This window comes from Panthera tigris, chromosome D2 (assembly GCF_018350195.1).
Source record: "Panthera tigris isolate Pti1 chromosome D2, P.tigris_Pti1_mat1.1, whole genome shotgun sequence".
In the NCBI taxonomy this organism is placed as follows: Eukaryota; Metazoa; Chordata; class Mammalia; order Carnivora; family Felidae; genus Panthera; species Panthera tigris.
The window spans coordinates 59,844,607-59,859,009 of NC_056670.1; the positions used below are offsets into that span (position 1 = coordinate 59,844,607).

The window sequence follows — 14,403 nt, forward strand, 5'->3', positions numbered from 1 at the left end:
AGTGAGAAGAAGTGTGGAAGGATTGAGGTCAGTCTTAGGAGACTGGGACTAAGAGAAGACTGCTCTTCTAGGGCAGCTCAGCTGCCAGTCTGCGTCTATATGTAAACCCTGGACTTACCTTCTGAGCCTGTTCTTCCTTTACATGATTGTTTACAGATATTCTTTTCTGGTGTATGTTTTCAGTTGGCATTTACCCCAGGGTCTTCAATTCATTTGGCCTAAAGAGATGTTCATTCACAAGGAAGCCACTCTATTATGGCATATTTGGCTGAGAACAGAGAAGGATTTGAATATTGGTGGTTTGGTACTGTTGGCCTATTATTTTTAGTGGGTAAAAGAGTCATGAAAGATGTTCAGCTAATTTAAAAGTTCAGCAGAGTGAACGATGGAGCCTAACTCCAAGGAGTAGTTTATGGCGCTGTGGTAACTTTCAATAAACTTCTGTATTGTAAAACTGTAAAAGTCCCCAGAGGTAAAGAGTGTCTTCAGAAATGAGGAATAGTGTAAGTAGTGTTTTTTAATGCATAACATAGAAAATTTTATGCCTTTAATTCAGGTACACAAGGCAGTTCTCTGGGCCCTGTGGGGGATACAAATAGAAAGGTCTGTTTTGGGATTGTTCTGTTTAATTTACATACTTCTTAAAAGCAGTAGCATATATGTGCAATGGCCTAGGTAGAGCATGAGGTGGGAATGAGCAGTATCAACCTAATGCCTTTCAGAAAGTAATGGACACTTAATAAATGTTATCTTTGCCTAGGATTAGTTTTAGTATGTGATCCTGACTTGTGGCCTGGTTCTGGCTCTGGCAGTCAGGACTTTGCATGGTGAAGTAGTGACAAGGAGGATCAAAACCTCCTTGTGTTAGAAGGAAAAACTATGTAGGATCTATAGTGACTAAACTCAGTTTCTTCCTACCTAATACCCTCTGCCCTCCTGAAGCGTGTGTGTGTGTGTGTGTGTGTGTGTGTGTGTGTGTGTGTGTGTGTTGGTGTGGGACAGTATTTATTGTTTGTATTTATCAATTTAAAATAAGTGGGATGGAAATGGTCCAGGAAATAGTTTGTGTTTTAACTTGCTGATCTAAGTTGCAGAATTAAAAAAAAAAAAAAAAGTGGCTTTATGAAATGACATAGCCTAGGAAGTACCCGGTTTGATGAGCCTGCCTTGCTCACCTGGGTTGATAGGCCCTGGTGAGCCCTGTTGAGTTGATATGCTTTGCATAATAAGCAATCCAGTCTTTGATTAGATAGTGTGACCAATCCAGCATCTTTTCACTTGGGCTTGGAAGTATCTCAGGCTTCAAAGATTTTCTCTTTCTTTACCAAAATGTCATTTTCCAGATAGTAATAGTTTTTGCTTCCAACCCTCATCTCAAATCAAAAACTTTGTTCTTCTTTTGTATGTCAGCCATACTTCAATTAAAAAAAAAAAGGGGGGCGCCTGGGTGGCTCAGTCGGTTGGCATCTGACTTCAGCTCAGGTCATGATCTCACCGTTCATGAGTTCGAGCCCTGCGTCAGGCTCTGTGCTGACAGCTCGGAGCCTGGAGCCTGCTTCGGATTCTGTGTCTCCCTGTCTCTCTGTCCCTCCCCACCTCTCTCTCTCTCTCCTCTCTCAGTAATAAATAAACATTAAAAAACATTTAAAAAAAAAGAAAGAAAAGAAAATTTGTTCTTCCTTCAAGACTTGTACTTGAGCTTCATTTCAAAAGTGGCTGTAGACAGTGATGTCTACTCTTTTTTTTTTTTTTTTTTAATGTTTATTTATTTCTGAGACAGAGAGCATGAGTCAGGGAGGGGCAGAGAGAGAGGGAGACACAGAATCAGAAGCAAGCTCCAGGCTCCGAGCTGTCAGCACAGAGCCCGACGTGGGGCTCGAACACACAGACGATGAGATCATGACCTGAGCCGAAGTCGGACGCTCAACCGACTGAGCCACCCGCCCCCAGTGATGTCTAATCTTGCGATTGATGCTCATTGACTCAGTAAGAGCTCAGGTTGTAGGCACATATCATGAGTAGCCGGGTACCAATCCCAGTTGAACTTGAAGTTCTCAGTGTTCCACCACTATTGCACTTCCCCAGTGTTCCAGAATGAAGGATGATTGCCACTTTTAGATACTAACTTTATTGATAGGGTACTTAGACTGGCTAGTATGAGCAGCTAGAGAGGAAAAAGACACAGCTCCTGCTTTTGAGAAGACTCACTGTATTTATACAGCATTCACTGGAAGGATCATCCTAGTCTTTGTTTGCCATTTCTATTGATTGATCACAGCCTGCTCCTGTGGTTCAGTGTGACTAATTAGAATAATTCTGCTGTTGGGATAATGGTGGAGTCGAGTTGAAGGGAGAAGGGGAGGTTTTACCGTCAGGCTAGAAGGGATTGTGTAAATGTAATTGGCAGCTGTTTAGCTTTTATTGTTCTTTTTCTATATTTCAGTATGTTCAACAGCAATTGTTTAATTAAATGAAAATACAATAAAGCAGTATGGTGATTTGGAGCCCCAGTCAGAGTGGAAGTAATCATGGAAGTAGTGATTGGTTGCCATCACATAAAGCAAGGATTACAAGCTTAAATGCCTGAGTTTCAGGCAGGTAATGTAAATGAGTAAAGTAAGCCACATACGAATATATAAGGGTGTAGTGGGGACTGTAGTGTACTGGCATGTGGGCACAATGTGACCAGTCTTGGTGCTTTTCAGGAGAAACTTGAAATTCAGATCATTGTGTTTTAAACTCTTGGCAACTAGTTATAAAGTGTTTAAAAACCTTTTTTGCAGGCAGAACAAAGTATGTCTGTGGTCTGGATTTTATCCATCATCAGTGGATGATGACCCCTGATACACAAGATAGACATGCCTTATGAGACTTAATCACTGCAGTTCTCTATGTATAATCACACAGACTAACTTTTTATCTTTGTCCTACTCTGCAAACTGTTACCCTTAATTTTCACCTTGGGTGCTCTGCATGGTTAACAGATGAGTGAAAGAGAGGAGCATTGTTTCATTTTTTATCTCTAGGCTGATAGAAGGGACATCTTTGGACATATCTTAGTGGTTCACCTTGCATATAGTTCTTGGGATAGACTCAGGATCTCCGTAGAGGGAGGTGTCGTGGCAGAGCTGAAGTACACTGGACACCTGATTATTGGGTTTGGGAGGATTTTCCAGTTGTGGCCTGTCAGGGCACCAACTCTTCCTAGTTTGACTTACACTTACCTCTCCACCCTTGGGATACATTTCTTGAGCCTAGTAAGTTGTTTACTAATTCAGTAATTCTTGGACACTCTCTGTGCTTTATTAGCACAGAACTATGATATATATGGTCCTTGGCCAGCTCTGGGAATCTTACAAGCTGTATCTTTAGTGCTTTTCTGGAATGTTTGAGAGACTAAGTAAAAATAAACCTTGGAAGGGCCAGTTGAGGGTCATTTAGCTTTTACCCTCTCAGAAAGTCCATCAGTTTTCTTGGTTTGCACAGCTCTGTATTAGACATCAAAGCACCATGAAACAGTCTTTGTTTTTTGAGAATGTAATTTTTTTTTTTCCTTTAGAGAGAATGGATGGGGGGTGGGGAGAGGGGTAGAGGGACAGAGGGAGAGGGAGAGGGAGGGAGAGAATCTCAACCAGGTTCCACACTCAGTGTTGAGCCCAGTGCGGGGCTCAATCCCATGACCCTGGGATCATGACCTAAGCCAAAATCAAGAGTCAGATGCTCCATCAACTGAGCCACCCAGGTACCCTGGAAATTTAATTTCTTATTGGATAAAGACAACTTTTAAAAGCAATTAAGAAAAAAACTTCGGGGTGCCTAGCTGGCTCAGTTGGAAGAGCATGTTGTTGTGAGTTTGAGCCCCATATTGGATATAGAGATTACTTAAGTAAATATTAAAACAAAGAAAAAACCCTGTAAACAATGGTGTACTAGTAACACCTATTTACAACCAAAGAAAATAAGACCCATATATACATGTATGAAGAGTTGGCATGGGCACCTGGGTGGCTCAGTAGGTTAAGTGGTTAAACATTCAATTCTTGATTTCAACTCAGGTCATGATCTCACAGTTTGTGGGGTTGAACCCCAGGTTGGGCTCTGCACTGACAGCATGGAGCCTGCTTCAGATTGTCTATCTCTCTCGCCCTCCCCAGTTTGTGCTCACGTGTGCTCTCTTTCTCTCTCAAGATAAATAAACTTGAAAAAAAGAAGTGACAGTAAAGAATTATGTATTTCAGAGAAGAAAGATGAACTTGCAAATAGCACATGAGGAGACTTCAGGAAGATAGATGCGAAAACAGAATAGACTGGTGGGCAGATGTAGGTTATTTTTGTCTGTAGAGTAGCCTGTATGGAAGGTTTGTAACTTTTGGTAGAGAAACAAATATGGGATGCAGAAAGGTTTGCCTGCATAGGCTTAGAGTCCTTGTCTTCTATGAAGTCATTGTTCTTACAAGAGGTGGATGTTAGCTGCACTATATTGAATAGTCAGTCTTATGTTAGTCCACCCATTTGTTCATTTGGTCCTTCAGTATTTATCATTTTTGTTATAGGCATTGGGGATAAAAAGGTGAATAAATCATGGTGTCTTCCTGAGATGCTTATAGACTCATGGGAGAGACACACTAAATGAATAATTATAAATCAGTATAAGTTATTTAAATAGAGCTATGTACAGTGTAATGGGATGACAGAAAAGGAGTACTAATACTCTCTGAGAGAGTGGAAAGGTCTCATAGAGCAGGCATTATAATAACAGCTAATTTGGGGGAGTTTTAATAGCTTTGGTTCCATGCTAGGTGCTTTACAGCCTTCTTGTGTAGGCCTCATAATAAATGGATGAGGAGGTACTCTCTTCATTTTGCAATGGAGAATTGTAAACTGGGGCTCAGAAAGGCTAAGAAACTTGGCTAAGATTATAGAGGTGGTGATGGTCAAGACAGTTTTGCTTCTGAAGCTTGTTCTTGTAACCACTGTGGTACATTCTGACTCATTGACTCTTGGATGAAATAAGGGTTTATTTACCAGATGGATAAGAATGAGAAGAATACTCAAAACAGAAAAAGGAACAGTATGTGCAAAGGCAGACAACAAAGACCATGACTTTAAAAAGAAGGAACTTTTGGGGCGCCTGCATGGCTTAGTTGGTTAAGAGTCTGGCTTCGGCTCAGGTTGTGATCTTAAAGTTTGCGAGTTCAAGCCCCACATCGGGCTCTCTGCTGTTGGCATGAACTGCTTCGGATTGTCTCTTCCCCTCTCCCTCTCTACCCCTTCCCCGCTTGTGCGCGTGCATACAAGTTGTCTTTCTGTCTCTCCCCCTCTCTCTCAAAAATAAATAAACATTAAAAAAATAAAGGAACTTTCGATGGTCTATTTCATACATACAGACAGAATATGTATAGCTTATATGGGGCATCAGTGTCCCCTAAAAGCAGAATATCACCAAAACTGAGGCCACTTGTATACCTTTCCCTATTAGTCACATTCCTCTTCCCCACAGCCAGTATTCTAAATTTTTTGTAAGTTTCTCTGGGATATGGTCTTAGCAGTAGAATTGCTGAGATACAGGATATGAAGTTCTTCAGTTTTGCAAGATAATGCCAAATTGAAATTCAGATGAATTGAATCAGTTTACATATTAGCCACTTCCTCTGCATTTTTACCAACTCCTAGTATTGTCAGATTAAAAATTTTTTGTGGGGGTCCCTGGGTGGCTCAGTTGGTTGAGCGACCTACTCTTGGTTTCAGCTCAGGTCGTGGTCTCAGGGTTCATGGGATTTAACCCCTGCATAGGGACTCTGTGCTGATGGCATGGAGCCTGCTTGGAGTTCTCTCTCTCTCCCTCTCTCTCTCTCTGCAAACCACCCCCCCCCCCCACACACACACACAAATAAACTTAAAAAAAAATGTTTTGTGCTATTTTTGTGCTGTAAAATGGTATCTCATAAACTTCTTTTATAATTTTCTTGATTATTAATGGTGCTAATGTTTTTTTTTATATTTGCTGTTTGTATTTTCTTTTTCTGTGAAATAATTATTCATGTCTCTTGCCAGTTTGGGGGAAGGTTTATATGCCTATTCTTAGAGTTTTGTAACATATTATGGACATTGCTTCTTTATTAGTTATATGTGTAAAATATACACATATTTTCTCCCAGCTTGTGATTTATTTTTCCCCTCTTTTTTTATGGTATCTTTAGAACAAATGTCTGTAATTTAACATGGTTTAATTTACCAGTTAAAAAAATTTTTTTTTTAATATTTATTTATTTTTGAGAGAGAGAGAGAGACAGAGCATGAACAGGAGAGGGGCAGAGAGAGAGAGGGAGATACAGAATCCAAGGCAGGCTCCAGGCTCTGAGCTGTCAGCACAGAGCCTGACATGGGGCTTAAACTCTATGAACCATGAGATCATGACCTGAGCCGAAGTCAGACGCTTAACTGCATCACCCAGGTGCCCCTATTTACCAGTTTTTAAAATGGGTTGTGCTTTTTATTTTCTGTTTAGGTGGTTCTCTCTTATGCTCAGGTTATAAAAGTATTCTCATATATTATCTTCTAAAAATTTTCAAGTTTCCTTTTTCACATTTAAGTCTTGAATTCATTTGAAGTTGATTTTTTTTTTTTTTTTTGTATTCCATGAAGTAAGGATCCAATTTGTGGTTTCTGTTTCTCCTGCTTTTGTTTAGATCTAGAGGGAGTTGCCAGTTGATAGAGTGACTCCTCTTTGAATCCTCTTGGGGTGAGTAACTGAGATGCCACAAAGCACGAGGGGAATGCTATACACAGTGTTTTCAAAGGGTATATGTGGCTCACAGTCTCTGGGCCAGTGGCCCATTGGCTGGGGATGTTAGTTGCTGTGTATTTACTTGTTCCTTCTCACGTTATTTCTGATAGAAGATACACCTTAAATTTATGAGGTCCTCTGCAGGCCTTTGTGACCTTGTGACCAGGGGTTCTAGGCTGTCGCCTACCAGGCAGCACGTGGTTCATCCAAGCTTCCCATTTGAAGCTGAAGGGCAGATTCCCTTGGGACAATCACTTTGTGAGGAAACAAATGCTCAGGGGCCGGGCAGGAGATAAAGCAACTCCCCATAGACCTTGAAAATAATTCCTCTTCATTTTCTACTTTCTTTTTTTTTTTTTTTTTTAAACTAAGAAAAGAAGCTTAAGACAATGATTTTTTCTTGCTTAGGTCCTCACTATCTTGGAAAGTTGTTAGCTTTGGGGAGTCTGGGTGACTCAGTTGTTAAGCATCTGACTTTGGCTCAGGTCATGATCTTACTGTTTGTGAGATCCAGTCCCACATTGGATGAGCACGAGCCCTGCTTTGGGTGAACCCCACTTCTCTCTCTCTCTCTGTCTCTCTCTCTGCCCCTTGCTCACTTGAAACCCCTCTCTTTCTCTCTCAAAAAAAAGTAAGAAAGAAAGAAAGTTGTTAGCTTTTGATGCCTAATAAATTTTGATCAAGTGTTAGGTTGGTTACTTCAGTTTGGAGTCCCAGTTCAAAATTTATTTCTTCCAGGAAGCCTTCCAAATAACCACTAGATCCTATTAGATCTCAGTTAATCCCATTGACACTTTTTTTTTTTTTTTTTTGCAATTTGTAGTATAGTGTTGTTGTTTACCTATATTGCTGTTATTTTCAGTATGAGTGTTTTCTCTCATTCTCTTAGTTCTTTTTTTTTTTTTTTTAAATGTTTATTTATCCTTGAGAGAGAGGAAGAGCATGAGCTGGGTAGGGGCAGAGAGAGAGGGAAACACAGAATCCAAAGCAGGCTCCAAGCACCAAGCTGTCAGCACAGAGTCTGATGTGGGACTCCACAGAGCCTGACCCAGGACTCGAACTCACGAACTGTGAGATCATGACCTGAGCCAAAGTTGGACACTCAACCAATTGAGCCACTCAGGAGCCCCTCTCTTTGTTCTTTGAAAGAGAAATTATTCTTATTTTATAGTGTTCCTTTACAGGCCTTCCAAAATATTTTTTTATAATGATAGGTATTCAGTATACATACTGAATAATAACTGTATTTTTTTAAATGTTTATTTATATTTGAGAGAGAGAGAGACAGGGCGAACGGGAGAGGGACAAAGAGAGAGGGAGACACAGAATCTGAAGCAGGCTCTGGGCTCTGATCTCTCAGCACAGAGCCTGACGTGGGGCTCGAACTCATGAGTGGTGAGATTATAACTTGAGCTGAAGTTGGACGCTTAACTGACTGAGCCACCCAGGTGCCCTGAATAATAATTATATATTGAAGGCCTTCCATGATATGCCCCACACCTCCTATTATTACTCTAGGAATAATGTTCTAGCCAATCTGGAATAATCATGATTCCTTAAATACCTACTGAATTTCCTACCTATGAACCTTTACCCTTGCCATTCTTCCCTTATATTTTTTATTGTTTGAATCCTGTCTGTCGTTTAGTTGCCTTTCTAGAGCCTTTTGCCAGAAATAATTTTCTTTTTTCCACTACTATGACACTGTGTATTACTCATGTATTGAAGATCTATATGGGCTTGTGTGTGTATATATGTGTTTTATCTAAACTACTAGATTATAAATTCCTTGTGCGTGGGTAGTGACATTCTGTATGCTGTGCCTAGTATTTTGCTTAGCATGTGTTAGGTAATGTCTTATTGACTAAAGTAAATGTTAGCTAATTAACATTGATTGCTGATCTTAATCACTTATATATGGAATAATACAACTATTCTTCACTATTCTAATTTAAAAATAGGTAATAAGTAATATATATGTGTGACACAAAATTCAAAAGGTAAAAAAGAATATACAGAGAAAAGTAAGTCTTCCTCTTATCCCTGTTCCTCTCTTCCCTTCTCTGGGGGCAGCCTCTGTTAGCAATTTCTTCAAAATCCTTCTAGAGATCTAGAACATACTCATCTTGCCTAAATAATTTAAGGAAGGAGAGATACTAGAGATTCTATCTTTTCTCTTCTGATACTTTGAATTACTTTTTAATTTGTTTATCTTTAGTTTCTTGGTTCTCCTCCTTATTGTTGTGTATGTTCTCATTGTTGGATCTTCTCAGGAGAGAACATTGTGTGCCTAGGACATTTAGAAAGTAGATAGTCTTCTGGGACTAATCTAGTTGTTTCTTTAAATTGTCATTAAAACAAATGTGTTGTGGGGCGCCTGGGTGGCTCAGTAGGTTAAGCGTCTGACTTCGGCTCAGGTCATGATCTCATGGTCTGTGGGTTCGAGCCCCGCATTGGGCTCTGTGCTGACAGTTCAGAGCTTGGAGCCTGCTTTGGATTCTGTGTCTCTGTCTCTCTCTGCCTCTCCCCCACTCACTTTCTGTCTCTCTTTCTCTCTCTCTCAAAAATAGATAATTAACATTAAAAAAATTTTTATTATAATGGGGCACCTGGGTGGCTCAGTTGGTTAGCGTCCGACTTCGGCTCAGGTCATGATCTTGCGGTCTGTGAGTTCAGGTCCTGCGTCAGACTCTTGTGCTGACAGCTCAGAGCCTGGAGCCTGTTTCAGATTCTGTGTCTCCCTCTCTCTCTGACCCTCCTCCATTCATGCTCTGTTTCTGTCTCAAAAATAAATAAACGTTAAAAAAATTTTTTTATTGTAATGTTTTTCATACTTCTTGCTTTCTGGGGACCCTGTCTTCTGCAAAATATGCAAATGGAACTACTTGAAGGTTGCATTCTTTTCTGTATATCTTTGGCTCATTTTCTTTTAGATCCCACTAAACTCAATAAATGCCTCATGGGCAGAAATTATATCTCATCTCTTTAATTAATTTTTAATTATATTGATGGTACAGTAATATATTCTTCTTGTAAAAAATTAAAACATTCTATATAAGGCTAAAGTATCCTCTGATTACTCACTGATTTCACAGTACTTTCTCTAGAGATAACTATGGTTATGGAGTTTGGGGTATATATATTCTCTGTTTACATATATACATATTACCTGGACAAAATACATAAAGTATACTTAGTAGCATGGATGATTCACAAACATAATGTTTCAAGGGAAAAGGTCAAATTGCAGAAAACTAATATTGTATTAGTTAAATAAAAGTACAAAAATATATGGAATGATGTTATATATTATTTAAAGATACGTATCAGGGGCACCTGGGTGGCTCAGTCGGTTGAGCGTCCGGCTTTGGCTCAGGTCATGATCTCACAGCTTGTGACTTCGAGCCCTGAGTCGGGCTCTGTGCTGACAGCTCAGAGCCTGGAGCCTGTTTCAGATTCTCTGCTCCTCCCCCGCTCATGCTCTGTCTCTCTCTCTCTCAAAAATAAAAACATTAAAAAAAAACAAAACATATCAGTGAAGTAAAAGTACAAAGCAACATAAAAGTTTAATAAACGCCACATTTAGAAAAGTGGGACCTATGGATGAAAGAGAGGAGGATATGATTTAGGGAGAACATACAGTGACTTCAGTTGAACTATTCTTAATCTGGATACTGGCTGTTATATTACTCTTTATGTCATACTGTAAGTTGAATATTACATATTTTCAAAAACAAAAATCTAGCATTTTGTAGGATGGGTTGGTTGGGTTTTACATAAATGGTAACATAGAGTCATATACTACAGTTTCTTTCATTCCACAATATGTCTGACAGCTCTTTCTGTGTCTTATTTGTTTTGTATCCTTAGTACTCTGAAAGATGCCTTATGCATAGTAGGTGCTTAATAAGTAAATATTTGTGGAATTCTTTCTTCTCTTAACCCTGATAGCCTTACTGTTTTAACTTCCCTGGAGTCTGATCTAAATGTTTGTGTAACTATATGCTCCCCCTGCCCTTTTCCCTCTTTGCTTTTTAAAATTTTGTCCTTGTGAAGAGGATTTTTAAGTAATGGAAAGCAGTAAGGTTGGTTTTACATGCTCCTAGGTTTTTCTCTATGCCAAGGAGAAATTCTGTTTTGTCTTGTTTTGTTTTTGTTTTTGTTGTTTTCACCTGGGAAGAGAATTACATATCTTTTCTAAGTGCTCTTCTAGGCAGCAAAGAAAATCGTGTGATAATTCAGTTGGGAGCACATAAAATACTAAAGTAGTTACTTCAGCTTCATTTCAGAGATGCATATAGAAGCAGCTTTAAAATGAGTCTGCCTTTCAATCTATCTTATTAGAGAGTTACTGCTATAAGCAAGTAAACTTGACTTTTCAGGACTTTTTAAAGGTTGTGTCACTGCCACTGTCCACTTTTCTGGAGCTGACCTGGTAGAAGGGATGTAGTAGATGAGTGGACGTTGTAACTGTGGTTCCAAACCAAGGCTGTTTTTCTAACAGCCTTCATTCTTTTCTTTTAAGTCAAACCTTCATTATTACTTTATTGAGGGGATAAAGAAAACAAAAGTAAGATCTGAAATATATCTTTAACAATCTAGTAGCACAGATGTATCTGCATACCTAAAGTCCTCACAGGAGAGATTTTGAGGACAGTTGACTGAAGAATTTGACATACTTAATAGAGATTGTTGAGGTGCCTTTGAGAAATGTCCTGGATTGATACTTTTTGAGTTGTTTCTTGAGCTTCCAGAGACCTCTAGGTGAGCCAGGTGGCTGGATTCATAACATAAGATGGACTTCATCCCATCCTAGTATTACAGGTGGGAAATCTTGGTACTAAGAAGTTAAATCATAATTCTGATCTTAACAGGTACTGATTTAAATATGGGTATACTCTGAGTAACCACATATTAACTTTTCTCTTAACTGTTTTGGTAGGTTTGCCAGGATGGTGGATAAAAATATTTACATCATTCAAGGGGAGATTAACATTGTGGTTGGGGCAATCAAACGAAATGCCCGATGGAGCACTCATACTCCGCTGGTAAGTGGGGAATGGGCAGATCACTTGGTCACTGAGTTGTTGTAAGCGATCTGATGCATGGTTAAAAGAGTTATCAATTTCCCAGTAATAATGAGAGCAGAAGGAATTCAGAGTTGTCCTTGGTATCAAGGACCCTTCTGTTTTATTCCAACTGGCATCAAATTTATAGGCTGCCTTTTTTGCTTTGGGACCCAAAAGATGATACTGTTTTTCTTCTAGCTATTTTTGTAGACAACTTACGGTAGTAGTTGGGACCTCCTAAATATACCTAAAAATGTCAGAAAGACGCCTTATCTTCAGATTCCCTAGGATTATAATTAACTGTCAAAATGGTACATGGAATGTGACTTGGTGGTACTCCTTAGGAATAGGAGTATATCAAGCAGGCCGTGTCTTGCCAATCAGATGAGTAAGAAACTTACCAGTTGTAAAACTGGCTTTCTTTGTTGTATACGTATGTTCAAAGATATTTTTTGTGCAGTTGTATAAAACGGTTTTTGGCACAATTGTAAAAACAAGTTTAGACGTTTCTACCTCAGTGGATATGGATGGAGATATATATATACACACACACATATTTGGAAATATCTTATGTTCATTTATAAAAATGGATTGTTTAGTGGTGCCTGGCTAGCTCATTTGGTAGAACATGCGACTTTTGATCTTGGGGTTGTAAATTTCAGCCCCACGTTGGGTGTAGAGATTACTTAAAAATAACCTTATTTTATTTTATTATTATTATTTTAGTAGGCTCCATGCCCAGTGTGGGGCTTGAACTCATGACCCTGAGATTAAGAGTCACATGTTCTACTGACTGAGCCAGCTAGGTGCTCCAAAGACTTTTTTTTTTTTTTTTTTTTTTAATTTTATTTTTGAGTAATCTCTACATCCAATGTGGGTCTTGAACCTACAACCCCATGATCAGGAGTCCCATGCCCCACTGACTGAACCAGCCAGGTGCCCTAAAAATAAAATCTTAAAAAAAATAGTTTAGGGGTGCCTGGGTAGATTAGTCTGTTACGCGTCTGACCTTTGATTTTGGCTCAGGTCATGATCTCATGTCTTGGGGTAAGCCCCATGTGGGGCTCTGCACTGACAGCACAGAGCCTGCTTGGGATTCTGTCTCTCTCTCTCTCTCTCTCTCTCTCTCTCTCTCTGCCCCACCCCTACTCACGCACGTGCTTGCACTCTCTCAAACATTAAAAAAAAAAATTGTTTAGAAGTGAGAGTGCAGTCAGCAATGTCTTTGAAATTAACATGTACGATTATATAATGAGTATGAAGGAGAAGAGACAGAATAATACATGTAATTTAATCTATTGGGATGCTATAACAAAACACCACAGATTAGGTGGCTTATAAACGAGAAACTTATTTCTCACAGTTCTGGAGACTGGAAGTTCAAGATCAGGATGGCAGCATGGTCAGATGACCCTCTTTTGGGTCTCAGACCTCTCATTATATCCTCACATGATAGAAGGGGCAAGGAAGCTCTCTTGGGCCTCTTTTATAAGGATATTAGTTCCATTCATGAGGGCAGAACCCTTACCCACCTTCTGAAGACCCTAATCACCCATCCTTTAAAGGCTCTACTTCTTATCATATTGGACATTAGGATTTTCACATAGAAGTTTTGAGGGGATTGGGGCGCCTGGGTGGCTCAGTTGGTTGAGCATCCGACTTCAGCTCGGGTCACGATCTCATGGTTTGTGAGTTTGAGCCCTGAATCGGGCTCTGTGCTGACCTCTCGGAGCCTGGAGCCTTCTTCAGATTTTGTGTCTCCTCCTGCTCTCTCTGTCCCTCCCCTGCTTGCACTCTGTCTCTCTCCAAAATAAACATTAAAAAAAAAAAAAAAGAAAAAGCAGTTTTGAGGGGACATAAACATTCAGACCATAGCATGTAAAGGCCTTGGCAATCTATGGTAGCTTGAGTGCTATGGTCATGGTATAGATTAATATTTCAGGATTTATATTTTAAGTAAGTCCAGAGTATCTTTTTGAAAATAGGACATCAGGGAACTGGAAGACTGAACCATGGCTAACTTTTTTTTCCTCAGAAGGAAAACTTAATCATTGGATTCAGACAAAGAACCCTTGATCTGTCTGTTATTTCCTTTTTCCTCTTTGTCTGATACTGACTTTTTTTTTTAACCTATGTGTTATAGGATGAAGAACGGGATCCTCTGCTGCATAGTTTCAGTCATCTAAAGGAGGTTTTGAACAATATAACAGGTAAGTCCCCACATCTAGGTAGGATTACTTATCCTGATAAAATGAACATGTGTTTTTATTGCGGGGATGGACAGACTTTCTCTGTAAAGGACTATATAGTAAATGTTTTAGGCTTTGAAGACCATAGTAACTGCAACTACTCCATTCTGCCGTTGTACCTCAAAAGCAGACATAATACTTGAGAGAGTGATAAATACTTCCCCCCCCCCCCCCCAAAAAAAACAGGTACAAGCCAGGTTTGGCCTGTGGATGTAGTTTGCCCCTGATTTACTGCATTGCTGGTCCTTTTCCTTGAGTTCCTAGGAGGATGTCCTACTTTCCTGGGGAATCAGTGTTC

The 14,403-nt window shown here is 39.6% G+C and overlaps 1 protein-coding gene across 11 annotated transcripts in view; it reads left to right on the forward strand.

Moving 5' to 3' along the window:
* Nucleotides 1-14,403, forward strand: part of GBF1 (golgi brefeldin A resistant guanine nucleotide exchange factor 1) — a 119,327-nt gene that overhangs the window by 759 nt on the left and 104,165 nt on the right. For 10 of the 11 annotated variants that reach the window (XM_007080208.3, XM_007080211.3, XM_007080210.3 and 7 more), the window contains exons 2-3: nt 11,730-11,835; nt 14,000-14,066. In XM_007080208.3, coding sequence (XP_007080270.1) covers nt 11,740-11,835; nt 14,000-14,066 — 163 coding nt within the window. In that variant the 5' untranslated portion in view covers nt 11,730-11,739. Of the gene's footprint in view, nt 1-6,689; nt 6,743-11,729; nt 11,836-13,999; nt 14,067-14,403 lie in introns of all 11 variants that reach the window. The other variant, XM_007080209.3, reaches the window with a different exon arrangement.